General features: G+C 39.3%; 1 protein-coding gene across 2 annotated transcripts in view; it reads right to left on the bottom strand.

Moving 5' to 3' along the window:
- The window catches only part of Bap55 (Brahma associated protein 55kD), a 72,551-nt gene that overhangs the window by 24,318 nt on the left and 25,762 nt on the right, over positions 1-22,471 (bottom strand). For both annotated transcript variants that reach the window (XM_070100625.1, XM_070100626.1), the window contains one exon: positions 2,131-2,400. In XM_070100625.1, coding sequence (XP_069956726.1) covers positions 2,131-2,400 — 270 coding nt within the window. The remainder of the gene's footprint in view (positions 1-2,130; positions 2,401-22,471) is intronic.

Genomic DNA, 22,471 nt, shown 5'->3' with positions numbered 1-22,471 from the left:
GTTATAGATCCATCCACCCACTTCTTCTCTGAGATGTAATTTACATTTGTAATCCTTTGAAGAGTTTACCTTTGAAGAGTTTCGGGAGTTTCACTACTCTCAGAGCTCCTTGTCCCATGGGCATTTTATTCTGTTTTTTTTTTTTTCTAGGTGGGTTTTATTCTGGTGGGTTTTAACCTAGTAGGTTTTATTCTGGTGGGTTTTATGATGGTGGCTTTTATTCTGGTGGCTTTTATCCTGGGGGATACCATACTGGATGCATATATATGGCACACTGGTACGGAGGTGGCAGGGTACGAAACTAGGGCTCCCCCCATAAAAGACAATGGCCTGACCCACAGGCAGATTGTCTAGCGCTCACTATACAGGGAAAAATCCCCGCCATCCAGCTTGTGGCACTGAAATTTTTCCCTACCAAGAAGAAGAACTTTCTAAATTGAATTTTACGAACTGTAAGATGAAAATATGCCACAATTTGACAATTTGGATATGAGCTAAAATTCAGGATGCGAGCTTCCCCTTCAAGGGAGGTTCCTTGATGCTGGTGAGGGGCTCTTGATCTATGGAATTGTATCTGTGCTCCAGTTCCCTAAATTAAGCCTGAATACCTTCCATCCCCTCCCCCCCACAAGCACTGTATAATCATACGGTTTTAGCACTTCCCCATTATAATAATTTTTTTTTTTTTCAACAAGTCGGTCATCTCCCACTATAATAATTAGAATAATAATACTATAATAATAATTATAATAATACAATAATAATAATTATAATAATACAATAATAACAAGTGAGCTTCAAAACGCCACCACAATATGGCAGAGTGAGTACCACAACAACACTCAGAGCGAGAGCAGGAATGCCCACCACCACTTGCCACATAATGACATATGTATTTTATTCATTCTAGAGTATGTATCAGGTTTCTATGTTATTTATATTGTTTATGTCATCTTAGATGAATTTTGATTGATAAGTAAGCTGTAGAGTTGATATTAGCATTATACTGAAGTGTATTTTGTCCTGCCTCCTGAGAGCAAGAATTCCGCTGGAACGGATTAATGACATTTCAATTAATTTAAATAAGGAAAATTGACTCGGCATACGAGCAGATCGGGATACGAGCTAGGACACGGAATGGCTTAAATTCATAAGCCGAGGTTCCACTGTATTTTCAATATCCTGAGCACTGTTTTCGGTCACAAGCTTTTCAAAACCATAGAATTCCTCTTCAGAGCCACTTCCATCTGTGTTAGAACTATCACTTGGGAAGAGGGGATTCCCAATTTGCTGGGGAATGAGAGTTTCCTTAGAGCGAGGCATGATGAACTAAGTGTACTGAGATGACGTTCCCACAATGCTATGCGGTCACCCCGATTTTTTGTTTACTGCACACACACACACTGACCATGACCAGGCTTAGATATAAGCCTACCAGCCTTCTTGCATTAAAACTATGGCATGGACCCTGGCTTCAAAGCCGTAGAACTACAGGATGGACCCTCAAAGGGTTAATGGACATTGTCCAATGTTGTGGATGATGTCCATCCACAGATTTTGTTTATTAACTCCAAAATACTTCCGATTAGTTATATTAGCTTGACTGTACCTCCCTGTTAGTAGCAAGCACAAGACTGTATATACAATGATTGTACTGCCCTGCTAGTAATCAAGCACAAACCTACATATAACTGGTAAGGCAGACTGGAGTCATATACGTGAAAGGTAGCACTTGCACTACAAGGGATGGGTGGGATGTTTCAGGGAAACCAGTTAGGCAAACTCTGAGTCTCACTCATCCCACTCTGAGGGATGGGCGAGTGTTGGAGCTCAATGGGTCATGTAAACACTCATGCTCGCACACTTCTGACAAGACAGCCATTGAATAAGTGATGGTTAATGCACTTCTTTCTTTGGGTAACTATCTTGGTGATGAATGGCTGATGTGTGGAAAAAAGAATGTGATTAATAGTTCACGTGGAAAAATTTTATAATTTTTCTGAAATTAGTGTGTAAAAGTTGAAGATTATAATAGTGTTTATGTAGTGTTGATGAGACTTTTACAAAAAATTCAAATGATAGAAGAACCAACACAACGACATATTTCTGTGAGTTCAAAAGTAAACTTACATTATTATAACCAGTAGGAAACTCATAAGGTTCAGTGGGGATGCTGGCAATTGCTTCTTCTTCATAGGGAGCCTCAGAACAATGTAACATGGTCTGCTGAAAGTCACGAACCACTTCCCTCTTCATGTAGTTGTGCCAGGAAGCAGTAACTTCTACCAGATTATTCTTTTTGGTCCACTTGGGTCGCTCACCTTCCTTAACCAGCTGCTTGTCAGCTATCATATAGGTAGGCACAATATCCACTTGAGATTCTTTAAGGAAGTTATTGGCCTGAAAAAAAAATTATTAAACAAAATATTCACAAGTTCAGTCAAAATTGGCTATCAAAACACCTAAAGCAGGAAAATTCCTGAAATAGGAAAAATAATTGGCAATAATTATATTCCACAAATCTGGATTAATGACTCACGAAATCATAATGATACGATTGGATTAATGTTTTTCATTGAAGCCTTTTTTCTAATCTCCAAGGCTATGGGTCCCCATAATTTGTACTAAAAGTGGACCCTATCTACATTTTTTATGGAAGTATTTTGAGATTACATAAATTTCTCTGCAAGGGTGCATATGTAATATTATTTGTTTTAACAAGTCTGACATTTCCCACTGAGGCAGGGTGACCCAATAATACAGAAAAAACTTTCATCATTCAATACTTTCACCATCATTCATACATAATCAATGTCTTTGCAGAGGTGCTCAGATATGACAGTTTAGATGTCACTCCAAACAGCCAAAATCCCAAACACCTCCTTTAAAGTGCAGGCGTTATACTTCCCACCTCCAGGATTCAAGTCTGGCTAACCGGTTTCCCTGAATCCTTTCACAAAATATTACCCTCACACTCCAACAGCTCGTCAGGTCCCAGAACCCATTTGTCTCCATTCACTTGTATCTAACACACTCATGCACACTTGCTGAAATTCCAAGCTCCTCACCTACAAAACCTCCTTTACCCCTTCCCTCCAACCTTTCCTAGGGTAACCCCTACCCTGTCTTCCTTCCCCAATAAATTGATATGCTCTCTAAGTCATACTACTTTGTTCCATTCTCTCTAAATGACCAAACCACCTCAACAGGCCTCTGACTAATAATTTTAGTATTTCCACACCTCCTCTTAATATCCACACTACAAATTCTTTGCATAATATTTACACATTACACATTGCCATTGGACACAACATCTCCACTGCTTCTAGCTGCCTCCTTGCTGCAGCATTGACAACCCATGCTTCACACCCATATAAGAGTGTTGGTATCACTATACTCTTGTACATTCCTTCTTTGCCTCCATGGATAATGTTGTCTCCACAGATACCTCAAAGCACCATTCACCTTTTTTTCCTTCATCAATTCTATGGTTTACCTCATCCTTCATGAACCCATCCACTGACAAGTCAACTCCCAAATATCTGAAAACATTAACTTCTTCCATACTCACTCCCTCCAATGTGATATCTATTTTTTCTTTATCTAAATAGTTTGATACTCTCATCACCTTACTCTTATCTATATTCACTTTCAACTTCCTACCTTCACATACCCTCCCAAACTTGTCCACTAACCTTTGCAACTTTTCTTTAGAATCCCCCAAAAGCACAGTATCATCAGCAAAAAGTAACTATGTCAACTCCCATTTTGTGCTTGATTCCCCATAATTTAATCCCATCCCTCTCCCCAACACCCTAGCATTTACTTCTTTTACAACCCAATCTATAAATATGTTAAACAGCTATGGTGACATTACACATCCGTGTCTAAGACCTACTTTTACATGCATATATATATACATACATCTAGGTTTTTCTCCTTTTTCTAAATAGCTCTTGTTCTTCTTTATTTCTTCTATTGTCCATGGGGAAGTGGAAAAGAATCTTTCCTCCGTAAGCCATGCGTGTCGTATGAGGCGACTAAAATGCCGAGAGCAATGGTAGTAGGTTGGTAGACAGCAACCACCCAGGGAAGTACTACCATCCTGCCAGATGACTGTGAAACAAAAACCTGTAACTGTTTTGCATGATGGTAGGATTGCTGGTTTCTTTTTCTGTCTCATAAACACGCTAGATAACAGGGATATCTTGCTACTCCTACTTACACTTTGGTCACACTTCACAGACACGCACATGCATATATATATACATACATCTAGGTTTTTCTCCTTTTTCTAAATAGCTCTTGTTCTTCTTTATTTCTTCTATTGTCCATGGGGAAGTGGAAAAGAATCTTTCCTCCGTAAGCCATGCGTGTCGTATGAGGCGACTAAAATGCCGGGAGCAATGGGCTAGTAACCCCTTCTCCTGTAGACATTTACTAAAAAGAGAAGAAGAAAAACTTTATAAAACTGGGATGCTTAAATGTGCGTGGATGTAGTGCGGATGACAAGAAACAGATGATTGCTGATGTTATGAATGAAAAGAAGTTGGATGTCCTGGCCCTAAGCGAAACAAAGCTGAAGGGGGTAGGAGAGTTTCAGTGGGGGGAAATAAATGGGATTAAATCTGGAGTATCTGAGAGAGTTAGAGCAAAGGAAGGGGTAGCAGTAATGTTAAATGATCAGTTATGGAAGGAGAAAAGAGAATATGAATGTGTAAATTCAAGAATTATGTGGATTAAAGTAAACGTTGGATGCGAGAAGTGGGTCATAATAAGCGTGTATGCACCTGGAGAAGAGAGGAATGCAGAGGAGAGAGAGAGATTTTGGGAGATGTTAAGTGAATGTATAGGAGCCTTTGAACCAAGTGAGAGAGTAATTGTGGTAGGGGACCTGAATGCTAAAGTAGGAGAAACTTTTAGAGAGGGTGTGGTAGGTAAGTTTGGGGTGCCAGGTGTAAATGATAATGGGAGCCCTTTGATTGAACTTTGTATAGAAAGGGGTTTAGTTATAGGTAATACATATTTTAAGAAAAAGAGGATAAATAAGTATACAAGATATGATGTAGGGCGAAATGACAGTAGTTTGTTGGATTATGTATTGGTAGATAAAAGACTGTTGAGTAGACTTCAGGATGTACATGTTTATAGAGGGACAACAGATATATCAGATCACTTTCTAGTTCTAGCTACACTGAGAGTAAAAGGTAGATGGGATACAAGGAGAATAGAAGCATCAGGGAAGAGAGAGGTGAAGGTTTATAAACTAAAAGAGGAGGCAGTTAGGGTAAGATATAAACAGCTATTGGAGGATAGATGGGCTAATGAGAGCATAGGCAATGGGGTCGAAGAGGTATGGGTTAGGTTTAAAAATGTAGTGTTAGAGTGTTCAGCAGAAGTTTGTGGTTACAGGAAAGTGGGTGCAGGAGGGAAGAGGAGCGATTGGTGGAATGATGATGTAAAGAGAGTAGTAAGGGAGAAAAAGTTAGCATATGAGAAGTTTTTACAAAGTAGAAGTGATGCAAGGAGGGAAGAGTATATGGAGAAAAAGAGAGAGGTTAAGAGAGTGGTGAAGCAATGTAAAAAGAGAGCAAATGAGAGAGTGGGTGAGATGTTATCAACAAATTTTGTTGAAAATAAGAAAAAGTTTTGGAGTGAGATTAACAAGTTAAGAAAGCCTAGAGAACAAATGGATTTGTCAGTTAAAAATAGGAGAGGAGAGTTATTAAATGGAGAGTTAGAGGTATTGGGAAGATGGAGGGAATATTTTGAGGAATTGTTAAATGTTGATGAAGATAGGGAAGCTGTGATTTCGTGTATAGGGCAAGGAGGAATAACATCTTGTAGGAGTGAGGAAGAGCCAGTTGTAAGTGTGGGGGAAGTTCGTGAGGCAGTAGGTAAAATGAAAGGGGGTAAGGCAGCTGGGATTGATGGGATAAAGATAGAAATGTTAAAAGCAGGTGGGGATATAGTTTTGGAGTGGTTGGTGCAATTATTTAATAAATGTATGGAAGAGGGTAAGGTACCTAGGGATTGGCAGAGAGCATGCATAGTTCCTTTGTATAAAGGCAAAGGGGATAAAAGAGAGTGCAAAAATTATAGGGGGATAAGTCTGTTGAGTATACCTGGTAAAGTGTATGGTAGAGTTACAATTGAAAGAATTAAGAGTAAGACGGAAAATAGGATAGCAGATGAACAAGGAGGCTTTAGGAAAGGTAGGGGGTGTGTGGACCAGGTGTTTACAGTGAAACATATAAGTGAACTGTATTTAGATAAGGCTAAAGAGGTCTTTGTGGCATTTATGGATTTGGAAAAGGCGTATGACAGGGTGGATAGGGGGGCAATGTGGCAGATGTTGCAAGTGTATGGTGTAGGAGGTAGGTTACTGAAAGCAGTGAAGAGTTTTTACGAGGATAGTGAGGCTCAAGTTAGAGTATGTAGGAAAGAGGGAAATTTTTTCCCAGTAAAAGTAGGCTTTAGACAAGGATGTGTGATGTCACCGTGGTTGTTTAATATATTTATAGATGGGGTTGTAAAAGAAGTAAATGCGAGGGTCTTGGCAAGAGGCGTGGAGTTAAAAGATAAAGAATCACACACAAAGTGGGAGTTGTCACAGCTGCTCTTTGCTGATGACACTGTGCTCTTGGGAGATTCTGAAGAGAAGTTGCAGAGATTGGTGGATGAATTTGGTAGGGTGTGCAAAAGAAGAAAATTAAAGGTGAATACAGGAAAGAGTAAGGTTATGAGGATAACAAAAAGATTAGGTGATGAAAGATTGAATATCAGATTGGAGGGAGAAAGTATGGAGGAGGTGTACGTATTCAGATATTTGGGAGTGGACGTGTCAGCGGATGGGTCTATGAAAGATGAGGTGAATCACAGAATTGATGAGGGAAAAAGAGTGAGTGGTGCACTTAGGAGTCTGTGGAGACAAAGAACTTTGTCCTTGGAGGCAAAGAGGGGAATGTATGAGAGTATAGTTTTACCAACGCTCTTATATGGGTGTGAAGCGTGGGTGATGAATGTTGCAGCGAGGAGAAGGCTGGAGGCAGTGGAGATGTCATGTCTGAGGGCAATGTGTGGTGTGAATATAATGCAGAGAATTCGTAGTTTGGAAGTTAGGAGGAGGTGCGGGATTACCAAAACTGTTGTCCACAGGGCTGAGGAAGGGTTGTTGAGGTGGTTCGGACATGTAGAGAGAATGGAGCGAAACAGAATGACTTCAAGAGTGTATCAGTCTGTAGTGGAAGGAAGGCGGGGTAGGGGTCGGCCTAGGAAAGGTTGGAGGGAGGGGGTAAAGGAGGTTTTGTGTGCGAGGGGCTTGGACTTCCAGCAGGCATGCGTGAGCGTGTTTGATAGGAGTGAATGGAGACAAATGGTTTTTAATACTTGACGTGCTGTTGGAGTGTGAGCAAAGTAACATTTATGAAGGGATTCAGGGAAACCGGCAGGCCGGACTTGAGTCCTGGAGATGGGAAGTACAGTGCCTGCACTCTGAAGGAGGGGTGTTAATGTTGCAGTTTAAAAACTGTAGTGTAAAGCACCCTTCTGGCAAGACAGTGATGGAGTGAATGATGGTGAAAGTTTCTCTTTTTCGGGCCACCCTGCCTTGGTGGGAATCGGCCAGTGTGATAATAAAAAAAAAAAAATAATCTCCCTCTCTCCTACACACCCTAACCTGAGCCTCACTATCCTCATAAAAACTCTTTACAGCATTTAGTATATACAGTGGACCCTCGACCAACGATATTAATCCGTTCCTGAGGGATCATCGTTAGTCAAAATTATCGTTAGTCGAGTTAATTTTCCCCATAAGAGATAATGAAAATCAAATTAATCCATGCAAGACACTCAAAAGTATGAAAAAAAAATGTTACCACATGAAATATTAAGTTTAATGCAATAGAATAATTACAATAACAACAATAACAATAGATTAATAACAATAGAATAATTGACACTTACCTTTAATGAAGATCTGGTGATGATTGATGGGATGGGAGGAGGGGAGAGTGTGGATGGTGTTAGTGTTTAGAAGGGGAATCCCCTTCCATTAGGACTTGAGGTGTCAAGTCCTTGAGGACATTGTTTTTCCTGAACACTCTGGGAGTTTCAGAGTGATACACCAATAAAGGCTTCACTTTGAAATCACCACTAGCATTAGCACACATCAACAGAGTAAGCCTGTCTTTCATAGGCTTATGTCCTAGGAGTGCCTTTTCCTCCTGAGTAATATAGGTCCTGCTTGGCATTTTCTTCCAAAACAGGCCTGTTTCGTCACAAACACTTGTTCAGGTTTCAATTCTTCACTGTCTATGTACTTCTTGAATTCCTGCACATATTTTTCAGCTGCTTTTTGGTCCGAACTGGCAGCCTCACCATGCCTTATCACACTATGTATGCCACTACGATTCTTAAATCTCTCAAACTAACCTTTGCTGGCCTTAAATTCACTCGCATCACCACTAGTTGCAGGTATTTTTCTAATTAAATCGTCGTGCAACTTCCTAGCCTTTTCACATATGATCACTATCTGTTTTTCGTTTATCCACACCAATAACAGTCTCTCACCATCTTCTATCACTTGTGATCTCAGTTTCAAAAACATAATTGCACCTTTGGCAAAAACAGCTTCCTTGATTGCCATTTTCTTGGCCACAATAGTAGCGATGGTTGATTGGGGTTTTGTGTACAACCTGGCCAGCTCGGAGACACGCACTCCACTTTCATACTTAGCAATGCTCTCTTTTTTCATATCCTTAGTAATTCTCACCCTGTTTGCTGTAGGGTTGGCACTAGAAGCTTTCTTGGAGCCCATGGTGACTTATTTTGCAGGTGCAATCACTAAAAACGTTGTGATAATATGAAGTGTTCAGATTGTATGTTTGGATGGGACCGCGGTGGCTGGCTGGCTTGTAAACACTGGCCACAAGCGGACGCATCTCGGACAGAACAAATCTCGTTGGTCGAGTTTTTCAGCTCTAGTCGAGGCAAAATTTTTGCGTTAAAATGTATCGCTAGTCGGATTTAACGTTAGACGATGCCAGCGTTGGTCGAGGGTCCACTGTACTTGCAACATCTGCCACATTGTTCCCGTATCCACTATCATATGCCTTTTCTAAATTCATAAATGCAATGAAAACTTCCCTACCTTTATCTAAATACTGTTCACATATATGCTTCAATGTAAACAACTGATCTACACATCCCCTACTCATTCTAAAGCCTCCTTGCTCATCTGCAATCCTTATCTCTGTCTTACGTCTAATTCTTTCAATAATAACCATACCATACACTGTTCCTGGTATACTCAGTAAACTTATTCCCCTATAATTTTTACAATCTCTTTTGTCCCCATTCCCTTTATATAAAGGAATCATACATGCTCTCTGCCAATCCCTTTCACTGTCAGTCCCGTAATATCACGGCTTGCAAGCCAGTGCCGGTCCCATAATACTACGCCAAAATTCTAGCGTCTTCAAGTCTGGTGGGAGAGCTGGTAGGCCTACATGTGAGAGAATGGGTCTGTGTGCTCAGTGTGTGCAGTACATAAAAAATTGGGGAGGCTGCAGTGCATTGTGGGAGTGCCAATTCAGTACGCCTTGTTCACCATGCCTAGCAGTAAGGAATACCTCCCAAGTGATAGTTCTAACACAGATGTAAATGTCAGTGAAGATGAATTTCATGATTTTGAGAAGTTTGTGACCAAAAGCAATGCCCAGGATAACAGTGCTGAAAACCCAGACGACCATCAACGTTTCACCTCTGGCGCTGGGCTGTCTCATTCATGCTTAGCTGTACCACAGCGAAAGAGGAAACTCATATTTTCCCATGTCTCAAAGAATAAGTAAGTTTATTCAGGTATACCGAGCATATGGCTTGATGCAGTGTTTTAGAATCTCAGGTTAAAGTGTTGAAGGAGGTTCTACTTCTTCGGGAGGAAAATAGGAAGCTGAAGCTTTCCCCAGATGAGTTTGGGAGTGAGTGTGAGATGGATGGAGCTGGTAAGGAGGAAATGGTTACCAGCAGTGAAAGTGGCAGATGCCTTAATTGGCAAGTGGTTCACAATTCAGGAAGAAGGAAGATAAGGAAGCTTAACAGAGAAATGTGAGGATAGGAAATCAATTATCTGTTCTCCAGGATGAGTGTACTTCAGTGGTTAGTGAGGTTAAATTATTGTTATAATCATGGGGGAGCACTAAACCCATAGGATTATACAGCACATGGGGGGGGGGTAGAAGGTATTCAGGCTCATTTCAGAGAACTGGAGCACAGATCCAATTCCCTAGATCAAGAGCCCCTCACCAGCATCAAGGAACCTCCCTTGATGGGTAGTGAGGTTAAAGGTACCAATGACTCCCCTGCTAATCAAGGTAAGAATATTCTGATTGTGGAAGAATCCCAGGTAAGATATATGGACAGTGCTTTTTGTACCAGAGATAGAAAGGAGCTGGTGCTGGTGACATAGTCAGACCTAAAGTACTCAGGTCTAAGGGAGAGAAACCAATCATATGTGACATTTTGCCTAGAAAGGGAGTAGGCAATGAATGGTTGTCTAGGGCAATTGGTATAAATTGCTGGCTAGACAGGTACTACAAAGAACTTGCAATCAGATTCATTGATAACTGGGACAAATTCTATGGCAAACATGACATGTATGCAAGGGATGGGGTTCATCTCTCTGGGGCTGGAGTTGTTGCATTAGTCAATTCAACTGAGGGGGTAATTGATGACTTGTCTAGGACTTTCAACTGATAGATTATAGAGGTATGGGTGTTTGTGGGAAACAATCAGGCTGCAGTATTAGGGTTGGAAACAGCAGATATTGCCAGGATGTTTAAAAGACAATATTCAACATAAAGTTGCTAGCAAAGGCAAAGCCACTGATCAACAAGCAATGAGAGATAGTAGAGGGTAACGAGTGACTAGCTCCCTTAAGGTTTACTATACAAATAGTAGGAGTCTAAGAAATAAGATAGATGAGCTAAGATTGCTTGCAAGTGCAGGTAATATAGATATTTTTGCTATAACAGAGACCTGGTTCAATCTGAAAGATAGAGAAATGCCATCTGAATGTAACTTACAGGGTTATAAACTATTCCACACTGATAGGGTCAACAGGAAGGGTGGTGGAGTGGCGATGAATGTCAGACATAATTTAAACTGTTGTGTTATACATCGAACACAGAAACTGTTTGGCTACAGTTTCTTGAGAGGCATGAAAAATTAATTTTGGGTGTGATTTATAGGCCCTCAAACCTCAATTGATAGGGAGTGCAGTAAGCTGCTATGAGACGAAATTCATAAGGTGTTTAGGTATGAAAATGTTGTATTAATGGGAGATTTTAACTTTAGACAAATTGATTGGAACAATGTGACAGGAAATCTTGAGTCTAGTGGCTTTCTTGATACAGTTCAGGATTGCTTTTTAAAACAGTTTGTGATAGAACCAACTAGAGGAAACAATCTGCTTGACTTGGTTCTTGTCAACAAAGAATCACTAATTAGTAATCTTGAGGTTAATGATGACCTTGGGGTAAGCGATCACAAATCACTTAGTTTCAATATATTATGGAATTACCCAGTAAACTGCAATCAAGTCTCTGTCCCAGACTTCCACATGGCAGATTTCATGGGACTGAGAAATTGCCTGGATGGGTTAAATTGGGATGACCTGACTATGGGTCAGGTAGGTGGTATTGGGTGCCAATATGACATTTTTCAGAGTATAGTTCTAGGTGCCCAGACAACTTTTGTTCTGAGTAGAGAAATCAGATCTAATAAAAATGATCCCAAATGGATGAATAATAAATTAAAACATCTCACTGGTCAAAGGAGAGGCATATTTAGGCATAAAAAGAGAGGGGGGATGGGCAGTTAAGAAATCAATATATTCAATTAAAGAGAGAAATAAAAAAAAGGAATAAGAAAAGCAATAAGGGATTATGAGGCTAAGATCGCAAGGGATTTAAAGACTAACCCAAAAGAGTTCTTTCAGGTATACAGAAATAAGATTAGGGACAAGATAGGTCCACTTAAGAGTAACTCAGATCAGATCACTGACAGTAATAAGGATATGTGTGAAATTTTCAATACAGTAGGGCCCCACTTATACGGCGGGTTAGATTCCAGGCTGTCGCCGGAAAGCAGACATCGCCGGAAGGCAGAATGCCATTTTTTTCCATTTATAAATGCACATAAATGCCAGACAACAAGTTTACACTAAATTATATTAAGTTAGTAATAGAACTAGGCATTAAAAACACACAAAGTAAAATACATTCACAGTAAATTCATTACTTATCTTAAAGTATTTGTAATCTTAATGTACGGAGAGAGGTGAGTAGTACTTATTTGTAGGAAGTCAGGTGCAGGTAGCCCAGGTGTAGGTAGCCCTGGCTCCCCGTCTCATACTTAATATACGATATTTAAAACATCCCAGAGAGGTAAAATACACTTACAGTACACTCATTATTTACCTTAAAATATGTGTAGTCTTAATATAGGAAGAGAGGTGAGTAGTATTTATTTGTAGGAAGTCAGTGTAGGTAGCCCGTAGGTGTAGCCCGCCTGGGCTACACCTACCGGCTACCTACACTGTGGCCCAGAGCCATATTATTAACATCGACATACTTTGTTCACTGAATTTAATCATTTCTAACAACTACCTTTAGATGCCATCATAAACAAAGGGAGAAGTAATGAATAATTCATACCGAAAATTGTAAACAAAAGCGGAGTGGGGGAGTTGCTGGGCCAAACGCAGATTCATACACGTTTTCTCTGATGGCTGAGCAGAGAAAACGTAATGTTGTCCGTCCACCTGGCTACCACACAGCTCCACAAGTATTATTATCAGAGCACACACAAAATATGCAATAAATGCCAGACAACAAGTTTACACTAACTAATACAGTGGACCCTCGACCAACGATATTAATCCGTTCCTGAGAGCTCATCGTTAATCAAAATTATCGTTAGTCGAGTTAATTTTCCCCATAAGAAATAATGGAAATCAAATTAATCTGTGCAAGACACCCAAAAGTACTGAAAAAAAAATTTTTACCACATGAAATATTAATTTTAATACACACAAACTGAAGAAGACATGTACAATTACATGACACTTACCTTTATTGAAGATCTGGTGATGATTGATGGGATGGGAGGAGGGGAGTGTGTGGATGATGTTAGAGTTTAGAAGGGGAATCCCTTTCCATTAGGACTTGGGGTGTCAAGTCATTTTCCGGGGTTACTTCCCTTCTTTTAATGCCACTAGGACCAGCTTGAGAGTCACTGGACCTCTGTCGCACAACATATCTGTCCATAGAGGCCTGTACCTCCCGTTCCTTTATGACATTCCTAAAGTGTTTCACAACACTGTCAGTGTCACAATTAAACACTTGTTCAGCTTTCAATTTTTCACTGTCTATGTACTCCTTGAATTCCTGCACATATTTTTCAGCTGCTTTTTGGTCCGAACTGGCAGCCTCATCATGCCTTATCACACTATGTATGCCACTACGATTCTTAAATCTCTCAAACCAACCTTCGCTGGCCTTAAATTCACTCGCATCACCACTAGTTGCAGGCATTTTTCTAATTAAATTGTCATGCAACTTCCTAGCCTTTTCACATATGATCGCTTGAGAGATGCTATCTCCTGCTATCTGTTTTTCGTTTATCCACACCAATAACAGTCTCTCAACATCTTCTATCACTTGCGATCTCAGTTTCGAAAACATAGTTGCACCTTTGGCAAGAACAGCTTCCTTGATTGCCCTTTTCTTGGCCACAATAGTAGCGATGGTTGATTGGGGTTTTGTGTACAACCTGGCCAGCTCGGAGACACGCACTCCACTTTCATACTTAGCAATGATCTCTTTCTTCATATCCATAGTAATTCTCACCCTTTTTGCTGTAGGGTTGGCACTAGAAGCTTTCTTGGGGCCCATGGTGACTTATTTTGCAGGTGCAATCACTAAAAACACTGTGATAATATGAAATGTTCCGATTGTATGTTTGGATGGGACCGAGGTGGCTGGCTGGTTTGTAAACACTGGCCACAAGTGGACACGTCTCGAACAGAACGAATCGTGTTGGTCGAGTTTTTCAGCGCTAGTCGTGGCAAAATTTTTGCGTTAAAATGTATCGCTAATCGGATTTAACGTTAGATGATGCCATCGTTGGTCGAGGGTCCACTGTATTAAGTTTAGCAATAGAAATAGGCATTAAAAACACAATAAAAGGTAAGATACACACAGAGTACACTTATTACTTACCTTAAAATATTAATATTAATGTGTAAGAGGTGAGTGGCAGGGTGTTTATTGAATAAAATGAGAATGGCACACCATCATCCTCGAACTTGGCACTTAAAGCAAGTCTTACGACTTCTCTTTTTATCACAGCTAACCTTAGACGCCATCGTCAATGAGAGCCAACTAGTTAACAAAAGAGTAAACAAGAGAGAGAACGAGATACAGAGTTGAGACAATGTAAGAACACAAACTGAACAGGTAGTGGATGATCACTTGGTCAGGCGAAATAAATGCGTATTACAGGTCCACCATCACAAATCTGGCAATCAGTTATTCGGTTCCTTCAGTTATTCGGCACTAATTTTGGCTAGCATAATTTCAAATTTCCAGGGTCGCCACACCAACCTGCTGGTACTGTTTGGTGGTGCTACTTGCTGCATAAGTCATTCCAATTTCTTTTTCTCCATTTATTGTTTTAACCTGCTTACTTTTAGCCCTAGCCATGGTTCCAATGAATAAAAGAAATGCTTCTCGTTATGTAAAGCACCTACACAGTACATTATCCATTAAAGATAAGGTGGCTTTGAAGCCACTGTCGGTTGCCATGAGCTCAGTCTCATGAAGCAGAAGAATATGCTTTATTATTACGCTAATATCAACAGTGCAGCCTATTTGCCTATCACAATTGATCTAATATGACATAAGAAACAATATAAATTACATAAAACATGTTAAATACTCCAGAATGAATAATATTTGGCATAACACCGAGCAGTTTGACAGAGTTATGAAGAGGATATGGTAAACAAATACCATTCTCCTATCCTTGTCTTGGGGGCTTATATTAGAGAAAACGGAGTATAGCACAGGGCTGTGATATACACTCGTACTCAACCATAAACATGAAACAAAAAAGTTATTTTCTCTCTATAGATTATCACACATAGCAGCATATGTGTAGAGAACCTAGGATAACCCCAAAAAAGTCAACGTGGCTTATTTTTAGTACCTGGCTTGGGTTAGCCATATATGATTTTTGGTAAATATTCGATTCCCAGCCAGGGTAGAAACATTAGGCGTGTTTCTTTACACCTGTTGTCTATGTTTACCCATCAGTAAATGGGTACCTGGGTGTTAGTCGACTAGTGTGGGTGTTATCCTGGGACACTGACCTAATTTTCTTGAAATACTCAGCATAACAAGTGCCTTTCTATACAGTAGTATGTCACTGATGTCAGCTAGGCCAGTATACCTTGTACATGTAGTGTAGTAAATAAACATATTTTTTTTTTATTATTATTATCACACTGGCCGATTCCCACCAAGGCAGGGTGGCCCGAAAAAGAAAAACTTTCACCATCATTCACTCCATCACTGTCTTGCCAGAAGGGTGCTTTACACTACAGTTTTTAAACTGCAACATTAACACCCCTCCTTCAGAGTGCAGGCACCGTACTTCCCATCTCCAGGACACAAGTCCGGCCTGCTGGTTTCCCTGAATCCCTTCATAAATGTTACTTTGCTCACACTCCAACAGCACGTCAAGTATTAAAAACCATTTGTCTCCATTCACTCCTATCAAACACGCTCACGCATGCCTGCTGGAAGTCCAAGCCCCTCGCACACAAAACCTCCTTTACCCCCTCCCTCCAACCTTTCCTAGGCCGACCCCTACCCCGCCTTCCTTCCACTACAGACTGATACACTCTTGAAGTCATTCTGTTTCGCTCCATTCTCTCTACATGTCCGAACCACCTCAACAACCCTTCCTCAGCCCTCTGGACAACAGTTTTGGTAATCCCGCACCTCCTCCTAACTTCCAAACTACGAATTCTCTGCATTATATTCACACCACACATTGCCCTCAGACATGACATCTCCACTGCCTCCAGCCTTCTCCTCGCTGCAACATTCATCACCCATGCTTCACACCCATATAAGAGCGTTGGTAAAACTATACTCTCATACATTCCCCTCTTTGCCTCCAAGGACAAAGTTCTTTGTCTCCACAGACTCCTAAGTGCACCACTCACTCTTTTCCCCTCATCAATTCTATGATTCACCTCATCTTTCATAGACCCATCCGCTGACACGTCCACTCCCAAATATCTGAATATATTCACCTCCTCCATACTCTCTCCCTCCAATCTGATATTCAATCTTTCATCACCTAATCTTTTTGTTATCCTCATAACCTTACTCTTTCCTGTATTCACTTTTAATTTTCTTCTTTTGCACACCCTACCAAATTCATCCACCAATCTCTGCAACTTCTCTTCAGAATCTCCCAAGAGCACAGTGTCATCAGCAAAGAGCAGCTGTGACAACTCCCACTTTGTGTGTGATTCTTTATCTTTTAACTCCACGCCTCTTGCCAAGACCCTCGCATTTACTTCTCTTACAACCCCATCTATAAATATATTAAACAACCACGGTGACATCACACATCCTTGTCTAAGGCCTACTTTTACTGGGAAAAAATTTCCCTCTTTCCTACATACTCTAACTTGAGCCTCACTATCCTCGTAAAAACTCTTCACTGCTTTCAGTAACCTACCTCCTACACCATACACCTGCAACATCTGCCACATTGCCCCCCTATCCACCCTGTCATATGCCTTTTCCAAATCCATAAATGCCACAAAGACCTCTTTAGCCTTATCTAAATACTGTTCACTTATATGTTTCACTGTAAACACCTGGTCCACACACCCCCTACCTTTCCTAAAGCCTCCTTGTTCATCTGCTATCCTATTCTCCGTCTTACTCTTAATTCTTTCAATAATAACTCTACCATACACTTTACCAGGTATACTCAACAGACTTATCCCCCTATAATTTTTGCACTCTCTTTTGTCCCCTTTGCCTTTATACAAAGGAACTATGCATGCTCTCTGCCAATCCCTAGGTACCTTACCCTCTTCCATACATTTATTAAATAATTGCACCAACCACTCCAAAACTATATCCCCACCTGCTTTTAACATTTCTATCTTTATCCCATCAATCCCGGCTGCCTTACCCCCTTTCATTTTACCTACTGCCTCACGAACTTCCCCCACACTCACAACTGGCTCTTCCTCACTCCTACAAGATGTTATTCCTCCTTGCCCTATACACGAAATCACAGCTTCCCTATCTTCATCAACATTTAACAATTCCTCAAAATATTCCCTCCATCTTCCCAATACCTCTAACTCTCCATTTAATAACTCTCCTCTCCTATTTTTAACTGACAAATCCATTTGTTCTCTAGGCTTTCCTTAACTTGTTAATCTCACTCCAAAACTTTTTCTTATTTTCAACAAAATTTGTTGATAACATCTCACCCACTCTCTCATTTGCTCTCTTTTTACATTGCTTCACCACTCTCTTAACCTCTCTCTTTTTCTCCATATACTCTTCCCTCCTTGCATCACTTCTACTTTGTAAAAACTTCTCATATGCTAACTTTTTCTCCCTTACTACTCTCTTTACATCATCATTCCACCAATCGCTCCTCTTCCCTCCCGCACCCACTTTCCTGTAACCACAAACTTCTGCTGAACACTCTAACACTACATTTTTAAACCTACCCCATACCTCTTCGACCCCATTGCCTATGCTCTCATTAGCCCATCTATCCTCCAATAGCTGTTTATATCTTACCCTAACTGCCTCCTCTTTTAGTTTATAAACCTTCACCTCTCTCTTCCCTGATGCTTCTATTCTCCTTGTATCCCATCTACCTTTTACTCTCAGTGTAGCTACAACTAGAAAGTGATCTGATATATCTGTGGCCCCTCTATAAACATGTACATCCTGAAGTCTACTCAACAGTCTTTTATCTACCAATACATAATCCAACAAACTACTGTCATTTCGCCCTACATCATATCTTGTATACTTATTTATCCTCTTTTTCTTAAAATATGTATTACCTATAACTAAACCCCTTTCTATACAAAGTTCAATCAAAGGGCTCCCATTATCATTTACACCTGGCACCCCAAACTTACCTACCACACCCTCTCTAAAAGTTTCTCCTACTTTAGCATTCAAGTCCCCTACCACAATTACTCTCTCACTTGGTTCAAAGGCTCCTATACATTCACTTAACATCTCCCAAAATCTCTCTCTCTCCTCTACATTCCTCTCTTCTCCAGGTGCATACACGCTTATTATGACCCACTTTTCGCATCCAACCTTTACTTTAATCCACATAATTCTTGAATTTACACATTCATATTCTCTTTTCTCCTTCCATAACTGATCCTTCAACATTACTGCTACCCCTTCCTTTGCTCTAACTCTCTCAGATACTCCAGATTTAATCCCATTTATTTCCCCCCACCGAAACTCCCCTACCCCCTTCAGCTTTGTTTCGCTTAGGGCCAGGACATCCAACTTCTTTTCATTCATAACATCAGCAATCATCTGTTTCTTGTCATCCGCACTACATCCACGCACATTTAAACAACCCAGTTTTATAAAGTTTTTCTTCTTCTCTTTTTTAGTAAATGTCTACAGGAGAAGGGGTTACTAGCCCATTGCTCCCGGCATTTTAGTCGCCTCATACGACACGCATGGCTTACGGAGGAAAGATTCTTTTCCACTTCCCCATGGACAATAGAAGAAATAAAGAAGAACAAGAGCTATTTAGAAAAAGGAGAAAAACCTAGATGTATGTATATATATATATGCATGTGCGTGTCTGTGAAGTGTGACCAAAGTGTAAGTAGGAGTAGCAAGATATCCCTGTTATCTTAGCGTGTTTATGAGACAGAAAAAGAAACCAGCAATCCTACCATCATGCAAAACAGTTACAGGTTTTTGTTTCACAGTCATCTGGCAGGACGGTAGTACTACCTACATTTATATTATAATAATAAGGTAAAAGGACCCCAATGGAAATAAGTCACTCTGTCTGACTTTTTTGGGTTATCCCAGGTTCTCTACACATATGCTGCTATGTATGATAATTCTATGTAACTGTATTTGTGTATACCTGAATAAACTTACTTACTTACTGATGTCAGCTAGGCCTGTATACCTTGTACATGTACATGTAGTAAATAAAGATATTATTATTATTATTATTATTATTATTATTATTATTATTATTATTATTATTATTATTATTATTATTATTATTATTATATTATTATTATTTTCTCAGTTGTTTGTTGGGTTATCTTATTCAAACTTGGGCAATGTATGATGGAAAGATACTTCTTCACGTACACCAAAAATGAAAGAAATCAGACCATAAATAGCGGAGTTCACTTCTCAGCCATTAGCGGCCGCTTAGCGGTATATTTTTGTATGGTTGTTATGGTTATATTTTCATTTTTTCGGTCTCATTTGATAGAATAAAAGACATATTACAGAAATAGATATGATTTTGATTGCTTTCATGATGAAAAGTACCTTGAAATTGCGCTCACAGTAGCGAAAATGTTCTATTCTTTAGCGAAGCTCAAGAGTAAACAAATGACGTCACCGTCCAATACCTGTCCGCCTGCCAGTCTAAATTCCAGTGCGGAGTCAAAAATGGGTTGACATTATTTATACAATTATTACAATAATGCAGTAGTCTGCATAACAGTAAATCTTTTATTTTTGTTTTTTGTGAATAAAAATTCCAAATGGTAAGCAAGAGTAATATAAGAGGGGCCTGTAGCCGTGACTAATGAACAGAGAAAATGTTATTTTAGTGCCAGGAATGTCTGCATTGTTTATTCTGGATCCTATTTTGAAATTGGCATCTGTTGAAATTTGTGTGAAATCGGCCAAATTGCCAATTTCTGACCACTTTAATGGGTAGTTGAAATAAGTGAATGGGCGGTTTCTTGTACTCAGTTGACAGACTAGAAGTAAATAAGTTTATTCAGGTATACACAAATACAATTACATAGATTATCATACATTGCGATGTATGTATAAAGAACCTAGGATAACCCAGAAAAGTCAGATAAAGTGACTTATTTCCAGTACCTGGCTTGGGCTTGCCATATATGAATTTTGGTAATTTTTTTTTTCTCGGTTGTTTGTTGGGCTATCTCATTGAAACTTGGGCAATGTATGATGGAAAGATGCTTCTTAACGTACAACAAAAATAAAAATGACGGACGATAAATAAGGGAGTTCACTCCTCAGCCATTAGCCGCCTCTTTGCAGTATATTTTCGTATGGTTTTTATGGTTGTATTCTCATTTTCTGGACTCATTTGATATAATGGAAGATATATTACAGAAATAGACATGATTTTGATTGCTTTCATGACGAAAAGTACCTTGAAATTGAGCTCAAAGTAGCGGAAATGTTCGATTTTTGCCGATGTTCAAAGAACTGTGTAAGTCAAGTTGGTTAATTTTATTAAGTGTATTCTAAGTTAACCACTCTGTAATTCAGCAAACTCAGTAATCCGGCACACTACAGGTCCCAATGATGCCGGATTTGTGATGGACGACTTGTAATATGTGTCTACTTTTAGTTCATTCACGTCCATTTGTAAGAGTTTGTAAAACATTTACCTCAATATTTTTTTATTATAATAATAATTACCTCACAATACAAGTACTCTTACACTGTGTACAAGTTGTACAAGTTAGTTAAGAATAAACAAACAGCAACACACCATTTTTAGAGTGAATGAGATAATAATATTAATGATAATAATATTAATGATAATAATATTAATGATAATAATATTAATGATAATAATATTAATAAAAATAATAATAATAATAATAATAATAATAATAATAATAATAATAATAATATTATTATTATTATTATTTATTATAAAAAGCACTAAACCCACAAGGGTCGTGAATTGCTATATACAGAGTAAAGGCATACAAAAAGAATATTTTTCTACAGTTATCCCCCAGTTTGACTAGAGAAAACGTAATTCTTCCCACACTACCTACACAGCTGCTTTGTAAACAAATCTCATATTTACATCAATTTTTATTCTGTGAGTGTATGTATCATGTTTATATGCTATGTAATGGGTTTCATATATAATTTTGAGGAAAATATCATAGATGGATTAATGAAAATGCCTATATTGATGTAAAATAAGACATTTAGTGTGCCCAAGAGTGATTATTATTACGTAGTATTGGCGTCATGAGTAGAGAGAGACTTAGCGATTTTAATGTGTACCTGCACACCAGCACAGTAAGTATATTTAGGTACAGGTACACATAAGTATAATTATCAGAGTACTGTACATATAAAATATGCAGTAACTTTAAAACACTTGAAATTTTGGAAAGTTTCCTGACATAATAGATGTGGTCACGGAAAATGTAAACAAATCGGGTGGGGGCGCCGTATTTGAAAGACCGCTTGCCGTATAGCAAATTTTGGTCATAATTTGACATTGCCGTATTAGCGGAACACCGTAAGGCGAAACGCCGTAAAGCGGGGCATTACTGCACTTACTTCCTCTCAGTTTTTACGCAGGAAGATACTAGTGAAATTCAAGAAATAATAAATTATGTAGAACAGGACGATAATAAACTATGCATGATTGGGGTAACTAGTGACATGGTCCTCAGACAAATAGAGAAACTAAAACCTAACAAATACCCAGGCCCTGATGAACTGTTTGCATGGGTTTTAAAGGCAAGTAAAGAGGAACTTAGCAAACCTTTGGCTAAGCTTTTCAACATATCACTACAAATTGGCATAGTGTCTGATAAGTGGAAAATAGCAAATGTAATGCCTATTTACAAGGCAGATGACAGGTCCTTAGCTTTGAACTATAGACCAATGAGCTTTACCTCCATTGTGGGAAAATTTACGGAATCAATAATTGCTGAGGCAATTCGTAGCCATCTTGAAAGGCATAAATTGATTAATGAATCTCAACACGGTTTTACTGACTTTCTTCACTAAGGTGTTTTAGGAGGTAGATCATGGTAATGAATATGATATTGTGTACATGGACTCAGTAAGGCTTCCGACAGAGTTCCACATCAGAGGCTACTGAGGAAACTTAAGGCACATGGAATAGGAGGAGAAATTTTTTCCTGGGTAGAGGCATGGTTGACAAATAAGCAGCAAAGAGTTTGCATAAATGGGGAAAAATCAGAATGGGGGCAAATCTAGAAGTGCTGCTCTAGAACAGGGTCTAGGGCAGCTGATGATGCTTTACCATCAGCTGTACAGAGTACTGCAGGGTAAAACAGACCAGAGAAGCATTACAAAAATTCCTC

The sequence above is a fragment of the Cherax quadricarinatus genome, chromosome 73 (genome assembly GCF_038502225.1).
Source record: "Cherax quadricarinatus isolate ZL_2023a chromosome 73, ASM3850222v1, whole genome shotgun sequence".
In the NCBI taxonomy this organism is placed as follows: domain Eukaryota; kingdom Metazoa; phylum Arthropoda; class Malacostraca; order Decapoda; family Parastacidae; genus Cherax; species Cherax quadricarinatus.
This window is presented reverse-complemented; position numbering and strand designations above follow the sequence as displayed.